The sequence below is a fragment of the Hibiscus syriacus genome, unplaced genomic scaffold, assembly GCF_006381635.1.
Source record: "Hibiscus syriacus cultivar Baekdansim isolate YM2019G1 unplaced genomic scaffold, ASM638163v2 tig00117056_pilon, whole genome shotgun sequence".
Taxonomy (NCBI): domain Eukaryota; kingdom Viridiplantae; phylum Streptophyta; class Magnoliopsida; order Malvales; family Malvaceae; genus Hibiscus; species Hibiscus syriacus.
The window spans coordinates 5,927,324-5,947,218 of NW_024063539.1; the positions used below are offsets into that span (position 1 = coordinate 5,927,324).

General features: G+C 37.3%; 1 protein-coding gene across 3 annotated transcripts in view; it reads left to right on the forward strand.

Annotated features, from left to right (window-relative positions):
• LOC120198301 (nuclear-pore anchor-like) overlaps positions 1–19,895 on the forward strand; it is a 57,466-nt gene that overhangs the window by 19,926 nt on the left and 17,645 nt on the right. For 2 of the 3 annotated variants that reach the window (XM_039199636.1, XM_039199638.1), the window contains exons 15-28: positions 925–1,062; positions 1,194–1,298; positions 1,716–1,829; positions 1,934–2,012; positions 2,988–3,031; positions 3,777–3,850; positions 4,937–5,039; positions 7,726–7,860; positions 7,979–8,077; positions 16,040–16,081; positions 16,185–16,238; positions 16,417–16,596; positions 16,970–17,011; positions 17,574–17,621. In XM_039199636.1, coding sequence (XP_039055567.1) covers positions 925–1,062; positions 1,194–1,298; positions 1,716–1,829; positions 1,934–2,012; positions 2,988–3,031; positions 3,777–3,850; positions 4,937–5,039; positions 7,726–7,860; positions 7,979–8,077; positions 16,040–16,081; positions 16,185–16,238; positions 16,417–16,596; positions 16,970–17,011; positions 17,574–17,621 — 1,257 coding nt within the window. Of the gene's footprint in view, positions 1–924; positions 1,063–1,193; positions 1,299–1,715; positions 1,830–1,933; positions 2,013–2,987; positions 3,032–3,776; positions 3,851–4,936; positions 5,040–7,725; positions 7,861–7,978; positions 8,078–16,039; positions 16,090–16,184; positions 16,239–16,416; positions 16,597–16,969; positions 17,012–17,573; positions 17,622–19,895 lie in introns of all 3 variants that reach the window. The other variant, XM_039199637.1, reaches the window with a different exon arrangement.

Here is a 19,895-nt window from a genome sequence, read left to right on the forward strand (position 1 = left end):
CTGGCAATTGATCTTCTTTGCAACAGTTAAGATGAAATTTCTATATGATAAAGGGGATTTCTTCCGTCTTTTTTTTTAAATTATCTTTTATTTTCCCCTATTGAATATGGACCTTTGGACAATTATACTGCAAATGTCTATTAGGTTGGGTGAGCCTAGGTCTATATAAACCCTATAACGAAATCTCATACTCCCTCCATCCCATAATTTGTCTTATATTGACTATGCACATTGTTTTAGGAGATATATTTGACCAATGGAAATGACAAAATTATCCTTAAAAAGTGATTGATAGATTTATTTTGATAGGTGTAAAAGAGTGGGACATACAAGGGTAAAAAAGGAAATATAAGTGTTGTTGTTTGTTGACTTTTCTAATAGGACATTTTGAATGGGACAATTTTAAAAGCAAAAAGAGAGACATTTAGTGGGACGGAGGGAGTACTTACTAATAGGATTGAAGTCTTATTCATAACACCTGTTTTCTTTTTCTCTCTTTTGTCCCGAGTTTTCTTTTCTTTTTTTCTCTTCTATCACCTCTTCCACACCTATTTTTCCTCTGTTTTCTTTTCTTTCTTGATATTTTATTCCCAGTATTCACTTCTATTTGTCTACAAAACTATATTCTAGAGGTTGAAAATTTGCAACTACTATATATTTTTGGATTGATTGTGTGTTTGATGTGTTATAAATTTTTACACATTCTTGATGTGTGTATTCAGTGTTGGCTGTCTGTTCGACGCACACAGCATTTTTTGTGTCTAAATTTTCAAAACACAATGTCGGCTTGGGATTATGTCTATGATGAAAGATGCAATCTTTGTTTGTGTATGTGACATGTAGTTGTGTCAAGAAAGGTCTAGGGATGTCAATATGGATCTCTTGACCTACTAATCTCCTTTTTACTGGATGATAATACTCTAGGTGACAGTTCTTCTTAAGGAATGTCGTGACATACAACTACGATGTGGACCTGTTGGACATGATTTTCCTGGTGATGATGCAACTGTTGCTTCTTCTGATATGAGACTGCAGCCCAATGCTGACAAAGTTATATCAGAAGTGAATATCAACTTGAAACTTTAGCTGAATTCTCTTCCTATTTTAGAATATCTTCTCCTCCTCAATATGCTCTCCCCAAACCAAAAAATTGTGCTATCTTATATCTATCTATTTGTTTTTTTCTTTTATAGTTGACATTCAAGGATATAAATGGGTTAGTCGAGCAGAATGCCCAACTTAGGAGCCTTGTCCGCGATCTTTCTGACCAGATAGAAAGTAAAGAGATGGAGTTCAAGGTAATTAAATTTTCTTATCATTCTGCAGAGATATCGGTTTGTTTAGTTGATACACAGTGGTCGGGTAAAGAGAGATATAATATGAAAGTTTCAAGGGGACATCAGAGATAGAAGGAATTAGACTGAATCAAGGAAAAAATAGAATAAGAGAAGGCATAGGGGAGAAATGAGAAAGAAGTGATAGATATAGAAAAATAATGGTACTTAAATGTTTCTTGGTCAAATATCCACCATCGAGGTCCTAATCAAAACCTTGAATATCATTGTACTGGTAAGCTGTATTTAGAACCTAAAATTACATGAATACCAAAATAACCCTAAAAAAGATAATAAGTCAAAAGTTATTATCCATCTTTGGTTCACAGACAAAAAACAACTATTTGATAAGTAGCTGTGGTTGAATATATGGGACTGCAGGAAAAACTGGAATTGGAGCTCAAAAAACAAGCTGATGAAGCTGCATCTAAAGTTGCAGCAGTGTTGCAGAGAGCTGAAGAGCAGGGGTGCATGATTGAATCACTGCATACTTCTGTGAGTCTCTTTATGGCCTTTTATTCTCTGATCCTTTTCTTCTTGAGAGTATCTCTAGTTTTTCTTTTTACTGCTTGTTTTTCAATCATTTTTCTATTGCATAGGTTGCAATGTACAAGAAGCTATATGAGGAGGAACATAAGCTTCATCATTCTTATTTCCCTGCTGCAGAAGCAGCTCCAGGTTCTGTTTCTGTCCATCTTTTAATGTTTTTTATACAGTTGGGCTATTTTTTGACTGAGATTGCTGTTTGAATTGTATTTAGTGCGTGAGTGAACAATAATAGGAGATTTGTAGTCAGAATGATGGCGGTTTATCTAGTAGTTGATGTTTCAGTTAATCTCAATTGCCTAAGAGGAGTTTATGTTATGGATGATGGATATCTGTTAACTTTGTAGATGAACAAGTTGGTTATATGCTTGCTAGTGGTATTAGTTTCCCTAATCAGAACTTGGTTAATTGGTTAAACTTAGTTCTCTTTTGTTGTTAATTTTCATTTTTCTTCATTGGAAACAAAAAACCCTCAGTGATGCATTCTCTTGTAGAAGGGGCTTGTGGCCTGTCTATAGACTTGGATTTTGAATTTGTATGTAGTATCTTCTGTAGGTATAACTTGCTGCAGTGGTTAATATGACAAAACTGCTATACAACTTTCATTAATGAAGTTTAAGGCACTCTTTTCCTCCTTCCTCTGATGAAGGAACTCATTATAAGTTCCTTATTCAAGAAGGGGGTTTTTAATGAGGCCTACAATTCCTATCAAAAAAAAAAAAACTTTCATATTCTGCCATTTGAGGGTTATATTACTGGACTGTGTGTACAAGGTACACTTGAATTTATTGAAATCTAGAATCAGTGGTTTCTATTATGTTTCTATTGCACATGCTAAACATGCAGCATCTTAAATTAATTGTTAGGCTTGTAGCAAGAGGAGAAATAATAAAATTGAAGGATATATGCTTTTACTGTGGCAAACTTGTTTGCTTATATAATAATCTAATGGTCAGATTGACTTGGTAGAGTTATTGTTTTGCTTTTTTTTTTGCATTCTTTTTTACTTTGCACTATTTTTCAATGGTCAAATGCTCGACTGTTTTTCTTCTCTTTGAAGATTTGTTTTTTTATACATAACATTTAGAAATAAATACATTATTGCAGATACTGGAAGGAGGGATCTCTTGCTTCTTCTTGAAGGTTCTCAGGTATCAGTCTTGGCTCTATTTCTGCCGTGCTGCAAAGAATGGATACAGCTTCATACCTTGTGTATTTGTGTCGGATATGTGTGACATAGACCCATCCAAGGGCTGGGCTATCTGCCCAAGTCCGAAGTCTTTCCTGACATCTAAGAGGGTTTGAACAAAAATATTAGGCTCGGAAAAAAAAATTAAGCTCAATCAAAATATGGTCTGGGCTTGGTCTCCAACATACAAAGCCCGTATCTGGTTCTTTCTGTTTTCCAATATTATCATAGAAGAGAGGGGGAGGGCGGTTAGGTGTGTGAGACTCCATCAAGAAATTTCAGCCTTGGGAAGACAATGTTTATGAAGTGGATGGAATTTGATTATAACATGGGTTGGGTGAGATGGGTTTTTGATTGGATGGTCTTTCTGTTTATTGGTAACAACCTTTGAGTTTATTAGATTACTGGGTGATAATATCCAATACAAGTATAAAATTACCTGGAAATTTTAATTAAAAGTATTGTTAAAAGTAAATTATATGTATTTTAATATATATTGATAATTTTTATTCAAAAATAATAAAATTTCCGCCTCATGCTTAGGCCTTTTAAAAAATTAATCTTTCATATTTGTTTTGTCATACCTGTGTCCCGTTTCTTTGTCCATGCTTCCTAACCTACCCGTCTTGTTGGGAGGATGAGTATGCCTTTTTTGTTTTTAGTTTCTGTTAAGTCGCTCACATTTTGTATCATGTTTCATAAAACAGGAAGCTAGTAAGAAAGCTCAAGAGAAAGCTACTGAACGTTTAAGATGCCTTGAAGAGGATCTAGCTAAGGCCAGGTACGTTATTGTTATATTTTTTTTTTATAGGAATAAAAGGCCTCATTAAAAACCTCCCTCATAGTTGTCTCTATTAAGGAGACAAGTAGCGGAAGGAAGAAAAGAGTGCCTTAGTATATTAATAACCAACAATTACATAAGAACCAAACATTACAAATAATTGCCAATTCAAAGAAACAACCAAAGAAACCAAAAGCACAGCTCCTAACAATATCCTCCACAGTCACTAACCAATTCCTGACTTAGCCAGGTACTTTATTGTTATATTTTTTCGGGACTAGATTTTCTTACCAAGATATAGTTAACTACAGTAGATAATTTCCAGCATATTTCTTTATGATTGTACGACACAAACAATTAACCTTAGATGTGAGTCCTAGAGAACCCTAGGTTGAAGCTTAGAATTTATATTTGTCTTTTCCCCTTTTCTGTATCTTAATTCCTACTTCATTGCGTATCCATATTAGAATAGCCACAAATCATAGCATCCTAGTTATCATGTGTCAATTGGCCTCTTAATTTGTTTGATATTTGTTACTCTCTTGAAGTGGGGGATCAGTATGTATGTTAGTCTATGGCATTATTGCACTCGTGTAATGTAAATTTTGTGTTAGTTCAAAGAAGCAGACAATTCATTTTCTTTTAACTTTAGTATAAAGCTAATTATCTTGTTTAAACGTATCAGTAAAATACATTATTTGATTTAATTAGTTTTGAAAGGTTATTCTCTTGAAGTTCCTATTAAATGTATCAGCTAAATACATTCTTTTGGATTGCTTAATTTTGAAAGGCTCTCTCTTGAAGTTCCTATCCTTTCTTTGCTATGGTATTAATGGAATCGCATTGGACCATACTCTTTCTTTTGCAGCTAGTAAGTTTAATAGCTGCTTGTCTATGGCAACTTCTGTACCTTTGCATCATTGTAGTGTTACAGAATTGCTGCAAATTCTTGTAGCAAAATTCAGTGTTAGGTTATTTAGGTTGTAAACTTTTGATTGAATATACTGCAAAAGTATCCTTTTCTAATTCCCTTTTTTCTTGTTGAAACGTCTGATTGTTAACTTCTGTGTTGTCTTTGACTGATAGGGGTGAGATTATATGTTTACGGTCAGAGCGTGACAAGTTGGCTCTTGAAGCAAATTTTGCAAAAGAAAAACTTGAAAGCGTCATGAAAGAAGCTGCGCATGAGGTGATTAGTTTCAGCATGCCCTTTATTTCCCCATTTAATGAAACATTTCTACTATTTGTAATTCTGTTTTAGTATTTCTTTAGTTTATGTCTACTGCCTCTATTTCGGTGTTAGTTAATGGTTCACCTACTGAGGAATTAAATATTAGCAAAGGGTTGAGACAAGGGTGCAGTCTTTCCCCTCTCCTGTTCAATTTAGTGGGGGAATTATTAAATCTTATGTTGATTAAGGCTGCTGATATAGGTCTATTTCAAGGGTTCAGCATTGGTAGGGTTGGTAATTCCTTTCAGTTGTCACACCTACAGTTTGCAGATGATTTAATCCTTTTTTACAGAGATTCTTCAATGCAAATTCTAAATATTAGGAGAGCATTGAGGGTTTTCAGTGCTATGTCTGGGTTACACTTAAACTTGTCTAAGTGTTCATTATTTGGGGTTAATATGGAAGCTGACAGGGCTAAAGATTGGGCTATGAAAGCGAGCTGTGGAGTGGGGTCTTTTCCAATGTCTTATCTTGGTTTACCGATTGGAACTAGGAAAAATTCAGAGGGTATGTGGGAATCGGTTGTCCAGAATTTTAATAAGAGATTAGCTGGGTGGAAAGCTAAATCGTTGTCGCTGGCGGGCAAACTTGTTTTGGTTAAATCCGTATTATCATCCTTGCCAATCTTTTTTCTATCTATTTTCAAGATCCCTCTAAAAGTGACTCAAAAGTTGAACTCGTTGATGGCTAACTTCCTTTGGGGTGAAGATCTTGATAAAAAACGAATTCACTGGGTGAATTGGAAATCGGTTAGTAAACCAATCGAAGAGGGTGGTCTGGGAATTCTTGACTTAAGGTTGATTAATAGGGTCCTACTTGGGAATTGGGTTTGGAAATTTGCTAATGAAAAATAGTGTGGAAGAATATGATTTGCTACAAAAACAACGTTAGCAGTATGTCTCTTTCAATTTCAAATGCGGCTTCACCTTTAGACTCCTGGATATGGAGAGGTATCCTCAGTAACTATGCTAAGAATGATCAGATTGGTGATTGTTTGAGACAGAATTCAAAGATGAATCTGGGAAATGGTCGGTCGATTGCTTTTTGGAGTGTTGTTTGGATTACTAATCTGCCTTTAAAAAACCATTTCCCCAGAATATTTGCTTTGTCGACGAATAAATGGGGGATGGTTTCTGAGTTTGGGGAGTATGAAGATGATGTCTGGGTTTGGAACATTCAACTTAGAAGAAATTTGTGTGATTGGGAATTGGACCAGTGGATCGCTTTAATGTCATTGATCGACAAAATTTCGTTGGAACAATCTGTGGATGACTTCATGGGATGGTCAGGAAAGGGGGATGGCATGTTTTTGGTCAAATCCTGTAGACAGTTGTTACAAGGTGGGTTGGAAGAGAGTTATGAGTGGAAGAAGTGGGTTTGGGATGGATTGGCACCTCCTAGAGTACAAACTTTTTTATGGCAGATCTGTCATCAGAAATTAGTAGTTAGAGTGGAATTGAAGAAAAGAGGGATTCAGATTTCGGAGGTTTTGTGTCCATTATGTCTTTCTAAGGATGAGTCTATTGCACACCTATTCCTATCGTGCACTGTTGCCTCGGATTTGTGGAGCAAATTCCTAAGGTTATGGAATATCTCTTCGGTGTTGCCTCAAGACCCTTCTGCTATTCTGTGCTCGTGGTCGAACCTAAGGCATAATTCACTTATTTGGAGGTTTATTCCGGCTGTCATCTTCTGGTCTATTTGGAAGGCAAGAAATTTGGTTGTTTTTGAAAACGGCAAGTGTGACTCTAATGTTCGGTTCTTTATCACTAGATTTAGATTGGCGAAATGGTTCTTAGCTAAATACCCTGGGGTTCGGATTCAGACTGACCTTCTAGTAGGGGATCCTACGTGGGCTGATAAACTCCTCCCTAGTTCGAATACTAAGAAGGTTATTGGCTGGACTCCTCCACTATCGGATATGTTCAAACTTAATGTTGATGGGGCAGTAACTGGAGATGGGATGCAGGGTGGTATTGGTGGTGTTTTGGGAGACTCCTTTAGTTGCTCTTTAGCTAATTTTTCTTCTGCAGTAGGGCCGGGTCTCCCTATAGTGACTGAACTAATAGCTATTAAGAATGGATTGGTCTTTTTCTTTTCTTCCAATTGGGCTAACAAGGGTAGACATATTTTGGAAAGTGATAGCAAATGTGCAGTGGAATGGATTTTAAAGCTACAACCTGCTCCTACTTTTTTCAGTGATTTGGTGGAGGAAATTGGAGTTCTTGTTACTGCTAAGGGCTTCGTTCTTAGATGGGTTCCTAGGAGTTGCAATATGGAGGCTGACAGGTTAGCTAAGCAGGGGATCAGTTGAGTGTTGCAGGCTTTCTGTTGAGTCTGATGAACTAGCTGAGGATGGGTTAGGCTGAGGGGTCTTTGTTTCCCATTGCTATTTGTATTAATGTTATGTTTTATTATCGAGGGTTAGAGTGTTATGTCTATCTTATGTTATTCAGGGTTAGAATGTATTGTGTATATTATGTAATTCTGGTCTATTAATAAATTGAGGTACTCTTTTCCTCCCTCAATTAGTTGCCACTTATCAAGAGTCAACTATGAGGGAGGTTTTTAATGAGACCTCCTATTCCTATCAAAAAAAAAAAATTTGATGTTCTGTTTCTTTATTACATTTGGAACATCATAGAGGGATAAAATCAATGGTGTTCTGGCAAGAAATGTGGAGTTCTCACAATTGATTATTAACTACCAAAAGAAGCTACGCGAAAGTTCTGAATCTTTAAATGTTGCTGAGGAGTGTTCTCGGAAATTGACAATGGAGGTAACTGTTCTGTTTGACAACCTTTGTCATTATGTCTTGCTGATTTATATTTTGTGTTTGGCAAGCTTTGTTCTGACTGTTGTGGATGTTGCTGTTTATACCATTTTGTTCTTAATAGGTATCTATATTGAAACAAGAAAAAGAGATGTTAGCAAATGCCGAAAAGAGAGCATGTGATGAAGTTCGCAGCTTGTCAGAGAGAGTTTATCGTCTGCAGGTTTATAGTGTGTCTGATTTGGGCTTTATTTCCTTGTTGCTTTTAAACTGGATTTCACTTTAAAAATTGCTATAAAGCTAAAGCAAATGATAGAAAACAACATAATTGACTAAGAAAGAACAAATGACTAAAATGAAATACCAAGTTTTACATAATGGCTAGGGGTGTTCATTCGGTTAAAACAGTGGCCGACCGAACCGAATTACCATGAACCGAATTACCATTAACCGAATTAACCGAACTTTTTTTCCCTTTAACCGTTAACTGAATAGAACTTTTTTTTTGAAAATATTAACCGAATTGAATAAATTTTGGTTAATTCGGTTAATTTTCGAATTAACCGAAATTTTTTAAAATTTTCTAATTTATATATATTTGTTTTTTGATAGGAATAGAAGGCCTCATTAAAAACCTCCCTCATAGTTGTCTCTATTAAGGAGACAAGTAGCAGAAGGAGGAAAAGAGTGCCTTAGTATATTAATAACCAACAATTACATAAGAACCAAACATTACAAATAATTGCCAATTCAAAGAAACAACCAAAGAAACCAAAAGCACAGCTCCTAACAATATCCTCCACAGTCACTAACCAATTCCTGACTTAGCTAGACAATCAGCTTCCACATTCATACCTCTGCTGATATGCTTAATAATAACATTATAAAGCACCACTGACTTCTGAATTTCTGAAATAAAATCAACAAGGTGAACCGGGCAAAGATCCGGGCTGTTGATCCACTTAACTGCAAGAAGCGAGTCACTTTCTAAAATAAGATTTCCTTTGTCCCTCCAAACTGAATCAAAAAACACATCTACCCCGGTTTTGATTGCATAAATCTCTGCAAGAATAGGAGAACAAGGTCCTAAGGCTGTAGAGAAGGAAACCAACTTGTTATTACCAGCATCTTTAAGAACTCCACCAATACCACTCTTTTTCCAGTCAAAGTTGACAGCCCCATCAACATTCTTTTAATTAAAAGAAAAACAATTTACAATTAATTTAAATAATATATAATTATAAAATAAAAATTTTATATGGATTTTTATAATTAATTAATATTACAGAACATATTATTCAAGAGTGACAGAAATTCATCAAGAAACAAAAAAGCAGAATGAGAGAGAGAGTCTTAGGAGGTCCGCACTCTGGCGAGGAGTGGACAGTGTTTGTTGATTATCTTAGCAAAAGAGTCACTTGGAAATCATTAAAGGAAATTTTTAGTCACCATGGGAGTGTTTTGAGAGTTTATATCCCGAATAGTTCTAACAAACCAAATTATAGAGATCATTCATTTGCGTTTGTTCAGTTTGCGAAGGAAAAAGAAATGCTGGAGGCGATAGAGAAGGTCAATGGTACTTGGATTGACAGGAAGAGAGTTTCGGTATGTGTAGCTAAATATCGGAGGCAGAGGTCCTTGCAAGTTGGTGGAAGTAAGTCCAGAAAAGATGAAGATAAGTCGACTAAGGATGCGAAACAGAGGAGTAGAGCGGGATCTGAGTCTTTTAGTCGGTTTAGGGATGAGAGGTCATATATGGTTGCTTTAACCTCGTCTGATGGGATGAGGAAAGTCCCGGTTGATGTAAAGGGTAGGGAGGGTCACCCTTGTAAAGATAATGGAATTAGAAATCTTTGGGAGATGCAAATTCCCTCTGATGAAAGGGATTGGGTGAAGAGAGCATTGACAGGGATTATCAAACCTCACTTTGATCTGGAGTTAGTGCTGAAGGGATTGGCAAGTGATGGGTTCAAGGTTAAGGGAGCTAGTTGGGGTTATGCGTGGAACTCTTGCATATTAACCTTTGATTCGGAGGAAGATTTTAAGGAGGCGTGGTCGAGCAGATTAGTGGAATTGTCCTTCTGGCTTGATTGGATTGATATCCTTCTGAATGATGACGGGGTACCGATGGCTTTCTGTTCAGTAGAGTTAATTGGTATCCCGTTATTATGCTGGAATGTCCTCTTTATGGAGAAACTTGTCTCAAAGTGGGGGAAGCTAGTCTGTATCCACGATTCGACGGTGAAAAGAGAGGACATGGCGGTGGCCAGGGCCTTACTGAGGGTGGCCAGTCCCTATGATGTTCAGGAGTCTGTTACGCTGGGCTCGTATGGGAGATCGTTCAGAGATGATGAATTTTCAGAGGATGAAGAAGAACAGTGCGCTGTTGGGGGTGGTAGACCAGACCTGCCAGTTGAGGATACTAGGGACAGAGTAGACAGATGGTTAGTAGGGGATGGAAGTTCAGCTTTAGTAGGCGATGAAGCAGGTCAGAATTTACTGTGGAAGGAGGGAGAAGGTCAATCTAGTGGAGTAAAGGTGTCAGACTTTCCAGCAGAGGATTTGAATTTGAGAGGGAATTATCAGGGTATTGGGATTAGGAATATTTTTTCTAATGAAAATGATAAGGCCCAATCAGAGGACTTGAGTGAGCCCATTAGACTTTCAACGGCTGGTCCAGTTGTTATTTTAAAGCAGCTGGGCTGTGGTAATCTAATAGAATCTGGGGTGGTGGAACTTGGAGACTTACAGCAAAAGGAGATGGATTACTCAAATAGGCAGGGTCGGGATAGAGCTACGCCGCTTTGCGTACCATTTTTGCTTAAGGATGGTACGAAAGTCAGTTTACAGAATATTGTTTCTAATGAGGTCTTGATGGAGGAAAGAGTAATTCGGGATAAAGGAGGGGGTAATGCGGACGGAACAGAGGTGGAAAGGGTTGAGAATCCAGTTATACTAACTGGTTTCCAGGGGCGGATTATAAAGAAAAAGAAGTTAAGGATTGCTCCAACGAGGTCTGATAGTTCTGGTTTGGAGGGTGAAGTGTCATTTAGTTTTCATGATCGAGTTTATGAAAGACTTGATAGAGGTCTGGATAGGGAAAGTTTGGATCGAACCAGTGTTAATTCAGCGCCCCCAAACAAATGTATTGAAGCAAGACTGGAGGCTGCTGCTTCTAGAGATGTTTGTGATATGTTGGGGATCTCTTTCAAAGGGGGTAATCAAATTCTGGAAAAGGAGATCTTGAAGATGGAGCTTAGTGAGAATAGTAGAAGCTATTGACTGATTTTTTCATGATAGTAAAGGTTGTTGCTTTTATTAATTATGTCACAAATCAAATTGATTTCATGGAATGTGAGAGGGCTTGGAAAAAAGGAAAAATCAAGAGCTGTTGCTAGATTAGTTTCAAAAATCAAACCGATGATTCTGTTTCTCCAGGAAACTAAGTTGAACAAATGTCGAAAGGGATTGTTGAGGAAAATAGGGGGAAATTTCCTAAAAGGGTCTAGCTTTCAGCCATCTACTGGTTCTGCAGGGGGTCTAATCTGTCTGTGGAACGAAAATCTGTTTGAAGTGAGCAGGGAGTTTAAGCATAATAGGTTCCTTGCTTTATCAGGAAAGGTTAAGACTGTTAACTTTGATTGTGTGGTTATTAATGTGTATGGGCCGTCGGTTGAGTCTGATAAAGAGGAGTTTTTAAGTGAGCTAATGTGTTTTACACAACAGCTTGATTTGCCTGTATGCTTAGGGGGGGATTTCAATGCTTATCTAGATCTCGAGGAGAAAATTGGAGTCCAACAGAATTGGCATTCTATGGAGTTATTTTCCAACTTTGTATTTAATCTTAACCTTATGGATCTTCCTTTAGTTGGAGGGAGATTTACTTGGTGCAACAATAGAGAAGCTTCAACGTGGATTAGATTAGATCGGTTTCTATTAAGTGGTGCTTTTTTCCAGATATTTCCAAAAGTTATCCAGAAATTGTTGCCGAAATCCTTATATGATCATAACCCTATAATGCTGGAAGATGACCACAACAATTGGGGCCCTAAACCTTTCCGGTTTTTTAACTATTTACTAGAGGATGAAGGGTTTGATGGGTTGGTTCATGATGCTGTGGGTGATTTAAAGAGGGAGAATGCAGGAAGGGGTATGTTGAGTATTCTTCATGGAACGAAGAAAGCCATTAAGAAGTGGCCATACAACAATAATATGGGGATGTCAGAAAAGATTTCAGAGCTCGAAAATAGGATAAACGACTTGGAATTAAAGTCTCAGGGTCGGGGAATTTCAACACAAGAATGGGGTCAACTAGTAGCTTGGAGGAATGAATTGTGGGGTCTGCATAGGAAGGAGGAGAGTATTTGGTTCCAAAAATCACGTAATAAATGGATCAAGGATGGGGATAGAAATACCAGATTTTATCACATTTGCGCTCTGAATAGGAGCAGAATGAATGCTATTTCGTCTTTGAAAGTGGCTGGGATTGATATTTCTGATCCCAACATGATTAAATCGGCTATTTTTGATTACTTTAAAGTAAATTACAATGAGATATCATCTCTGGAGGTGGAGGAATGTAATCTGAATTTTGCCAAATTGACCGTGGAACAAAAGGCTGGATTAGAGGTTACTATCACTGAACAGGAAGTGTGGGATGCTGTTTTTAAGGCGGACAGTGCTAAGGCACCTGGTCCGGATGGATTTACTATGGGTTTCTTTAAAAAATACTGGACTATATTGAAAGACCTTGTCATGCAGTTTGTTCAAGATTTTCAAAGAGGGAAATTATGGGAAAAGGGAGTGAATCATTCCTTCATTACGTTAATTCCAAAGAAGGTTAACCCACAGGGAATTGAAGATTTCAGACCCATTAGTCTCGTTGGCAGTCTCTACAAGATTATTTCTAAAATACTCTCGAAAAGACTAGTCTCTGTTATTCAAGGTTTGGTTAGCCCTTCACAATTCTCATTTATTCCGGGTAGGCAGTTGCTAGATTGTGCACTTTTGGCAAATGAAGGAATCGAATATTGGAGAAAACAAGGGAGGAAAGGAATTGTCTTTAAAGCTGACTTCCGTAGGGCCTATGATTCGGTTGAGTGGCCTATCTTATTCAGGATATTGAAGGACATGGGTTTTGGGGATAAATGGATCTCATGGATTAAATGTTGTGTTTCAACGGCATCTATTTCGGTGTTAGTTAATGGTTCCCCTACCGAGGAATTCAATATTAGTAAAGGGTTGAGACAAGGGTGCAGCCTTTCCCCTCTCCTATTCAATTTAGTGGGGGAATTATTAAATCTTATGTTGATTAAGGCAGTTGATAAAGGGCTGTTTCAAGGGTTTAGCATTGGTAGGATTGGCAATTCCTTCCAGTTGACTCATCTGCAGTTTGCTGATGATTTAATACTCTTCTGCAGCGATTCAACAATGCAATTTCTAAACTTGAGAAGAGTGTTGAGGGTCTTCGGTGTGATGTCTGGGGTGCATTTAAATCTGTCAAAGTGTACTGTATTTGGGGTTAATATGGATGCTGATAGGGTTCAGGATTGTGCTAGGAAAGCAAGATGTGGAGTGGGGTATTTTCCAATGTCTTATCTTGGTTTACCGATTGGATCTAGGAAAAATTCAGTGGGTTTGTGGGAACCGGTTGTCCAGAATTTTAATAAGAAGTTAGCTGGGTGGAAAGTAAATTCACTGTCGTTGGCGGGCAGGCTTGTTTTGGTTAAATCGGTGCTTTCATCTTTGCCAATTTTTTACCTATCGATTTTCAAGATTCCACACAAAGTGTCTCAGAAGTTGAACTCGCTGATGGCCAACTTCCTTTGGGGATATGATCTTGAGAAAAAACGAATCCACTGGGTGAATTGGAAGTCGGTTTGTCAACCAATCGAAGAGGGTGGTCTGGGTATACTGGATTTAAGGGTGATTAATAGGGTCCTTCTAGGTAAATGGGTTTGGAAATTTGCTAATGAAAAATATAGTCAGTGGAAGAATCTGATTTGCAGCAAATCCAACGTTAGCACTTTGTCTCTCTCAATTTCAGAAGCGTCTACACCTTTTGATTCCTGGATATGGAGAGGTATTCTCAGTAACTATAATAAGAATGATAAGATTGGTGGATGTTTGAGAAATAATTCAAAGGTCATTGTAGGGAATGGGCGGTCGATTGCTTTTTGGAATGATATTTGGATTACTAATCTGCCTTTAAAAAGACAATTCCCAAGAATTTATGCTTTGTCGACAAACAAATGGGGGATGATCTCTGAGTTTGGTGAGTATGAAGATGAGGTTTGGGTGTGGAATATACAACTTAGAAGAATGTTGTGTGATTGGGAATTGGACCAGTGGATTGCATTTATGTCTTTGATTGACAAGTCGTCGCTGTCACGATGTGTGGATGATTTTTTGGGCTGGTCAGGAAAGGGGGATGGCATTTTCTCGGTCAAATCTTGTCGATTATCGTTACAAGATAGGTCTGAAGGGAGTTTTGTATGGAAGAAGTGGGTTTGGGATGGATTGGCGCCTCCAAGAGTTCAAACTTTATTATGGCAGATCTGTCATCAGAAAGTGGCAGTGAGAGTGGAATTGAAGAGAAGAGGACTTCAGATTTCGGATGTTCTTTGTCCTATGTGTCATGATCAGGATGAAACTGTTGCACACCTGTTCCTAACGTGCCCTATTGCCTCGGAATTGTGGAGTAAATTTCTAAGGTTATGGAATATCTCTACGGTGATGCCTCAAGACCCTTCAATTTTGTGTTCGTGGTCGAACCTTAGGAATAATTCCCTTATTTGGAGGTTTATTCCGGCTGTCATATTTTGGTCTATTTGGAAGGCCAGAAACGAGATTGTATTTGAAAATGGCATATGTGACTCTACTGTTCTGTTCTTCATTACTAGATTTAGATTGGCTAAATGGTTCTTGGCTAAATACCCGGGGGTTCGGATTCTGACAGACCTTCTAGTAGGGGATCCTACGCGGGCGGATTTATTTCCCTCTAATTCGAGTTCTAAGAAGATTAGTTGCTGGACTCCTCCTCCATCTGATATGTTCAAACTCAATGTCGACGGGGCAGTGACTGGAGATGGGATGCAGGGTGGTATTGGTGGGGTTTTGAGAGACTCCTGCAGCTGCACTTTAGCTAGTTTTTCTTCCGCAGTGGGCCCTGGTCCCCCTATTCTATCTGAACTGAAAGCGATTAAGAAAGGATTGCTCTTCTTCTTTTCATCCGATTGGGCTAACAAGGGAAGACTTATTTTGGAAAGTGATAACAAATATGCAGTAGATTGGATTTTAAAACGGAGTCCTTCCCCTACTATTTTCAGTGAGTTGGTGGAGGAAATAGGAGTTCTTGTTTCTACAAAGGGTGTTGTTCTGAGATGGGTTTCTAGGAGTTGCAATATGGAGGCAGATAGGTTAGCTAAGCAGGGAATCGGATGAGTGTTGAAGGCTTAGTGTTGTTCGTTACGATAGTGTTGGTGTGGGGTTAGGCCGATGGGTGTTTTTTTCCCATCGCTTTTTGTATTAAGGTCATGGTGTATTTTCGAGGGTTAGAGTGTTATGTTTATCCTGTGTTTCTCAGGATCAGGATGTTTTGTGTATCTTATGTAATTCTGGTTTTTCAATAAAATGAGGTGCTCTTTTCCTCCCTCAATCAGTTTACATCAAATGTAAACTATGAGGGAGGTTCCTAAGGAGTCCTACTATTCCTATCAAAAAAAATAATTAATTAATATTGATTTAGGTTTAAAAGTTATTGGATCTTAAATTATTAATTGGGTTTTAAATGGTTTGGGCTGAACCCATATGTTATATATAATATATTTAATATTTAAAATTTAATTTCGGTTAATTTGGTTAATTAATCGATTTGGAACCGAATTAATCATTAACCGAATTCTAAAAAATTTATTAACCGTTCCCCAACCGAACTAATTCGGTGGCCGACCAAATTAACCGAACTAATTTGGTTGGGTCGGTTAATTCGGTTAAAACCGAAAACTGAACACCACTAATAATGGTTCTACACAGAAGTCAAATCGTGACCCCCCCGGAAAATTATGTATTGTTTGTGTTTTCTATTAGAACAGGATTTTTGTTTTTGCTTCCAAAATCGAAAACCCAAAGTTTCTTTTCTTTCACATTTGGTTGGTACCAACAAAAGTTCTATAATTATATGCAGGCTAGTTTGGACACTATACAGAGTGCAGAGGAAGTTCGTGAGGTAACAAGGTTTAATAGTATTATTATGAGTATACATTTGTTCCTTCATTGGAACGTACTATACAAGTATTTTGATTTTATCTCCTTGTCTAATCGCTTTCTAGAAAACGAGAGTTTTGGAGAGAAGAAAGCAAGAGGAGTATGTTAAACAAATAGAGGTGTGTCTGGTTTATTTTGCATTATTAAAGATATCTTGTGAAAAATTGGGCCGCGGATGCATCATTTGATGAATGGTCAACTACCATTTTTCTGTTTTATGAAATCTTTTCTACTTTGAAATAAATGATGACACACTGCTTTTCATGACCAACTTTTTGGGACATCCAAAATTTGTAGAAAGAATGGGCTGAAGCTAAGAAACAGGTACAAGAAGAGAGGGATAACGTTCGTACTCTCATATCTGACCGTGAGCAGACTCTGAAAAATGCCATGAAACAAGTTGAAGATATGGGAAAAGAATTGGCTAATGCTTTGCATGCTTGTGCCTCTGCGGAGGTGAGGGCGGCCGTTTCTGAGGTAAGATCATCTTTTAAACTCAATTTGAATTACTTAACTCCTATGTTCTTATTTACACCGAGTTATATGTACTTTACTTTTGCAGTCATTGGAATTTTTTTCTAGTAGAGTTTTTAATATAATGTTTTTATTAAATTACAAAAACCATGAATTTTACTGTAATTCGCTCTTATTAAACGTGTATGAAACTTACAATTATATATACAAGCCTAGGCCTTATCTTAGGTAACTTCTAAACGAGGTAAGAGACTAATTCTAGTAATAAAAAGAATCCCTTAGATTTAGGGATACTAACTAAATAGAATATTTACAAATCCAACTCAATCTTCTTAACTTAGGTAACTAATCTCTGACGTTAAAATATTTTTATCAGGCCAAACTTGCTGATATGGAGAAAAAGCTTAAATCTTCTGAGGTAATGTTCACTATACTCTTTTGTTAGTTTAGCACCATTTATCACTTTTTCCTATGAAGAATTTCTTTTATATTCTTTCTTCCGTGTATTTATAAATTTCCCATTGGTAGGGTTTTTTCCCGTCGGTAGCATTGTTGTTTAGAGATATCTTTAGGGTTTTTAGCCTCCAAACACTTTGCTTTGACCGTTTACCGAAATTGGCCTTCCATATCTTTATAATGTTGGGTAAAGTCTCTTTCTATTCATATCATTATGACCTAATATAGATTTCAAATTTATAATGTTGAGATAAAACTCTCTTGTTGCTAGGACATGAACTCAAATGAGGCCATGGAAATTAACTCTAATTAGTTTTAAATTCCTCTGCAATATAATCTTGATCTCTCATTGTTAATGTACATTATTTGGATATTGGTATAAAGGGTTACTTTTTTATTCTTCCCCTCACTGTTTTTTGCTGCTTTTGCTTCATCCTCTTTTTTACCTTTTTGCATTATTTAGTATTTTCCCTTCATATCTGATTTGGATTTCTTGTCGACTATTTTCTGGTACTCTGATGCAGAGTTTGACAATAGATGGTGGTACACCATCCACTATTTCAACAGATGCGGTTAGTATTTTCAGTTGTCAGTTTGATTGCCTTTAATGATACTCTCACTAAAAGTGTAAGTATTATGTTTTGTCTTCAGTGCTCCCTGCTTGCAACGTTTAGTATGGCCATTCTGGCATTTGATATTTTCCAGACACTCTTTGCAGTATTTTGTGAATTGTTAGAATAACCAAGCTTTGGTAGTCCAGAGGAAAATTAAGGGAACAAATTGAAAGGAAGTACAACTATTTATGGGCAACTCATGAAACTATTTCGTGAATGGTTTTGACTCTCTTTGTGCATGCTACTTTGGACTTAGTTGCATGCCTCTCCTCGGAACCAAAATGAATTGCAGATTCTTTTTCTCAGTAAAACAAGGCTAAGATTCCGGTGTCATATAGTTTGTTATCAAGTTTTTCTTAAATCGAAACAATATGGGAGAAGTTTTCATTCTTGAGACATATTCTTGTGCCTTCTCATGTCCACTTAAACTTTTGAAATATGCATTCCATGTAGCATTGTCATTTTTGGATTTAAAATCTGACTCATTTTGCTTAAAGCTTCCATATTGTAGAGCCTCAATTCTTCTTTTTTTTTATAGAAATAGGAGGCCTCGTTAAAAACCTCCCTCATAGATAACCCTTTCCTAACAGAAAGGATCAAGTAGTGGAGGGAGGAAAAGAGTGCCTCATTTTATTACTATACCGGAATTACATAAGCCTTAACAATTACACCAGAAGAGATTACATAAGACTTAACAACTTCACCTACTTCAAAATCCTACTGACCATAGAATGAAACATACAACTAAAATCATATAATCAACCAATTCCCTTCTTTGCTAAACTATCTGCCTCCCCATTACAAGCCCTTGGAATCATCCTAATTAACACCACCTTTTCAGACATGATCAACAAAATTTCTTTAACTAGAGGCAAGATGAAAATTGGAGCCAAAGACGGGGAATGGATCCACTCCACTGCTGACTTACAATCGCTCTCAACTACCAACCTACTGACAGCAGACCAACGTGATGCCAAAAAAATTTCAATGCCTCTTTTAATAGCCTTTAATTTAGCAACTGGTGGGGGACCTTGACCAATATTCTCTGAAAAAGTCAGAAGAGTGCAGTTATTCCAGTCCCTTAAAATGCCTCCAATACCTCCAATCGAGTCATTTAACCTCACAGCTCCATCAACATTCATCTTCAAGAAATCAACAGTGGGAGGGAGCCAGCAAATCACAAAATAATCCTTAGGTTTAGGAACGGAAATACCATCAGCAAGTGATGGATCCCCAATAAGCAGATCCTCCTGTAAGTGGAATTTAGGATACTTTGCTAGGAACCATTTAGATAGCCTAAATCTCACAAGGAAAAAGAGAGACAACCTATCAAGGTTTAATCCTTCAAACACAATCGCATTCCTTGTTTTCCAAATAGACCAAAAAACGACTCCCGCAATATACTTCCAAATCAATGAATTCACCCTCAAACTCCCCCACGAGTTAAGTAAAGAAGCAGGGTCTTGTGGTAACACTATAGATAAATCCCAGAATCTTACCACTTTATTCCATAATTCCCACACTACAAAACACGTAATAAACAAGTGTTGCACTGATTCCTCAAGTTCCTTGCAAAACGAACAAAGGATATCTTCTTCTAAGGACATTCCTCTTTTCGCTAACTCCACTTTAACTGCAACTTTCTGATGAGCTAACTGCCAAAGGAAAGCTTCAACACGAGGCGGAGACAAACCCAACCACACCCCTTTTGACCACAAATCGTTACCCCCAGATTCCCTTCCAAGAGCTTTCCTGCGCGATTTTACTGAGAATAACCCATCACCACTTGCAGACCAAGAGAGAAAATCTTCAACCGAATCTGTGAGTTTTATATCCTTTAATTTCACATCAAATCCATCCATTGATCCAATTCCCAATCCTACAAATTCCTCCTAGCAAGAATGTTCCACACCCAACCACTCAACTCAAAACTTCCAAATTCAGCAACCTTACCCCATTTGTTAGTAGAGAGTGCAAAAATTCTAGGGAAAAGATTTTTTAAAGGAACCTCATCCACCCATTGATCAATCCAAAATGATATGGACTTTCCATTGCCTACTTGCAACTTCGAAAATGATCTAAGACACTCACCCCCGAATCATTCTTCAAAAAATTATTAGCAATACTTCTAAAATTCCAAGAAGATTTTGGAGAGATGACCTTACTAATAGACATAGTGTTGCAACTAACATTTTGTTTGCTACATAACTCTCTTTTCCATAGGGAATTCTT